This window comes from Citrus sinensis, chromosome 6, assembly GCF_022201045.2.
Source record: "Citrus sinensis cultivar Valencia sweet orange chromosome 6, DVS_A1.0, whole genome shotgun sequence".
NCBI lineage: Eukaryota > Viridiplantae > Streptophyta > Magnoliopsida > Sapindales > Rutaceae > Citrus > Citrus sinensis.
The window spans coordinates 23,547,857-23,550,878 of NC_068561.1; the positions used below are offsets into that span (position 1 = coordinate 23,547,857).

At 37.8% G+C, this 3,022-nt stretch overlaps 1 protein-coding gene across 1 annotated transcript; it reads left to right on the plus strand.

The window, feature by feature from the left end:
- Window positions 1–1,032: 1,032 nt before the first annotated feature.
- Window positions 1,033–1,653, plus strand: LOC127903133 (LEAF RUST 10 DISEASE-RESISTANCE LOCUS RECEPTOR-LIKE PROTEIN KINASE-like 1.3). Its single transcript, XM_052443810.1, has one exon. The coding sequence runs from the start codon at window positions 1,033–1,035 to the stop codon at window positions 1,651–1,653; it is 621 nt and encodes a 206-aa protein (XP_052299770.1).
- Window positions 1,654–3,022: the final 1,369 nt, after the last annotated feature.

Sequence of the window (3,022 nt, forward strand, 5' to 3'; positions counted from 1 at the left end):
ATTAGTTTAAATATATGGATCTTAAAATATGAAGTAATTTTGATACTGACATGTCTCTATAATTAATTCCGTCAAAGGATATTTTAGTGAAAAAAAATGGTTGAATATAAAATAAATTGGTTGGTTAGAAATTTTTTGTTTAAAAAAATGTGGCCACTAAATAAAAAATAAATTTTGTTTTATAATATTTATTTTCTGTAAAAATTTATAAGTTATAAGAGGTATTTTATCTAATTAAATTAATCAATTGAGAGGTATGAAGGACTTTTATTCTAATAGTAGAAAAATTAATAGGTTGGGCGTGTATACAACTATACTCTATACATACAAAACAAAAGGGCGTGTTTTGACATATATCAGAATATTTGGGTTTAGATGGAAATGAACACCATCGGTTGCCCACAATTGATTTCTATTCTGGCCGTTAATCCCAACCGTCCAATTTCAGTCTTTAAATCCAAATCAAAATGCATGTCTGTTAGTTACAAATTAATGTAACTTATCCCCAGCCTATATAATAGTTGAATGTTTGAAAGGATTAGTTTCTTATAATAATAATAATAATAATAAACTTCAATTGTTTTCTTCAAAGTGGTTGATTGAGTGATGTTTAAATCATTTTATTTAGTTGGTCATTCCAGTTAGAATTGTGCATAAAAATTTCGTTGGAACAGAGATATTGTACATTTTTTGATTCACACATGTTAGTTCAATTAAATTGCTTTCTCAGGTAGAAGCGAGTAGTGATGTTAGTAAACAATAGCGGTTTTTTACAAAGTAATTTATAAAAATGGGCGGGCCGTTGACTATTCTCTCCGTTTCCAAAACCAAACATAATCAGAAAATGAAAGCTCTCTGAAACCAAGCCTTGAGTCAACAATAAACTATGAAATTTCAAGACTTTTATTAATTTCCTTGCATCTTCTTCTTCACATAAATATCTTTCATTTTTATATCACCAAAACAGATTGGAACCCATCAGCTAATTCACAGTTCAGTTTCCTTATAGTCTCAGCTTAATTTCACCGGAAAATGGGTTTCCAGTTTTCCTTGCCAGGACTGCCTTTAATTTCTCTTCTGTGTTTCCTATCAGTACTAGTTGTTGACAAGATTCAACCATCTTTAGCCAATCCTGAGTTGTGCAGTATTCCATTCGGCTGTGGGAAGTTAAAAGCTGGTTATCCCTTCTGGGGAGGTATCCGCCCTGAACTTTGCGGCCACCCTAGCTTTGAGCTCAAGTGTGAGAATGAAACGCCTACCATGAAGCTTGCAGATGTAACATACCGTGTGTTAAATGTCAATACGAAAGAGAAAGTCATCAAGCTTGCAAGACAGGAATACTTTGAAGGGTTATGTCCGCAGAGTAACACCATCATCGATACATCACTTTTTGACATCTCAGATGGGTACGAGATGTTCAACCTAATTTATAGTTGCCCGATGTATCCCGGAAGTTTCACTTGCAATATGAAGGATGATACGAATTTATATATCAAATTGGAGCCATCAGAGGGGGCGCAAGTGGAAGAGCTCAACCAAGAACCCACAGTCAGTCAACCCAAGGAGGACATTCACCATCAGCCAGTGCAAGAGAATCAACGGCCCAAACGGATCAAGAAACTTCCAGACTGGCTACGAGACTACGTCGTTTAGGATGATCTGTAAAAGCATTGTGATTGGCTGCGTTTGTTAGTTTGTTTTGGATTCTTTTTTTGTCATTTTCTGTTGCGTTGTCAAATTGGTTATTTTCGATTGTCTGTTATATATTGCGTGATCGGTCATTTTGGGAAGGCATGAAATGAATGGACCACTTTTCTTTCTCTCTGTGACTCTTCTTCTTTTCTTCTTTCTCATTTCTCAACTTCCAGTTCTTTCCTCTGGAGCAAACACTCGCTCGAAGTAGTGATAATTTTGATATTGCTCAGTTTCAAGAATTAAGAGCGTATCACTGGTGCTTTCATTGATCATGGCAAATTCGGAAATTCTTTCTGCTTTACAGACCCTTCAAGCAACTTTTGACACCAAACTTGATGGGCAGCAACTGTCCATCCATCAAACAATCCAACAATTCATGACATCAGTTGACTCTCGTTTTGAGGAGTTACGTACAGAAATTCATGGGTCTTCCAACAAACCAGTTGGTTCCTCCAACCCTTCACACCCTTCATCTTCTAAATATGATGGCGTTCTTACTGGTTCTGAAGTTTCTCCAGTACTTCGTTCCATGAAAATGGATGTGCCCAAATTCGATGGGTCTGACCCCAAGGTGATTTGTCTAAACTGAGCCAAACTACCACGGTTGCCGATTTCCAGTCCGCTTTTGAAGATTTAATGAACAAGGTCACTGGAATCTCTGAACCTCTTTTGATTAGTTTTTTCATCACCGGTTTGAAACCCAACATTCGACGGGAATTGCTTTTCTCTAGACCGTCTTCACTAATGGAAACTTTTGCCTTAGCTCGTGCTTTTGAGGCCAAATATGACGAAGTGAAACAGAGCTCACGCTCATGGCCTAAATGGCAGCAACCACATCCCCTTTCACCTGGTTTCCAAACACAACCCAAACCCATTTATCCATCCTCATCACCTGCAACTGTTACCACAGCCATCACCCCCGTATCATCTTCAACTCTTCCCTCACAAACCCACAATACCAATAAATCAAACACTTTACCTGCATTATTACCGACACCAACATTACCAATTCGCCGTTTGTCTCCGGCCGAACTTCGCGACAAACGCGAGAAGGGTTTATGTTACAATTGTGACCAAAAATACAGCAGCAATCATCGTTGTCGCAGTAAATTTCTAATTCTCATGGGCACGGATGATGACGATTTGGAACCCAAAAATAACGAGGAACCATCAGAATTAGTAGATGCTGGTATTACTGGTGACATCTCTAGCTTAAATGCTCTAGCAGGGCAGGCCAATCCTCGCTCTCTTCGTTTAATTGGAGAAATTGATTCGCACACCTTTCAAGTGCTGATTGATAATGGCAGCACTCACAATTTCATAAAAC

Excerpts from the sequence above, each read along its gene's own strand:
- LOC127903133 (XM_052443810.1), top strand. The coding sequence starts at position 1,033 with ATGGGTTTCCAGTTTTCCTTGCCAGGACTGCCTTTAATTTCTCTTCTG.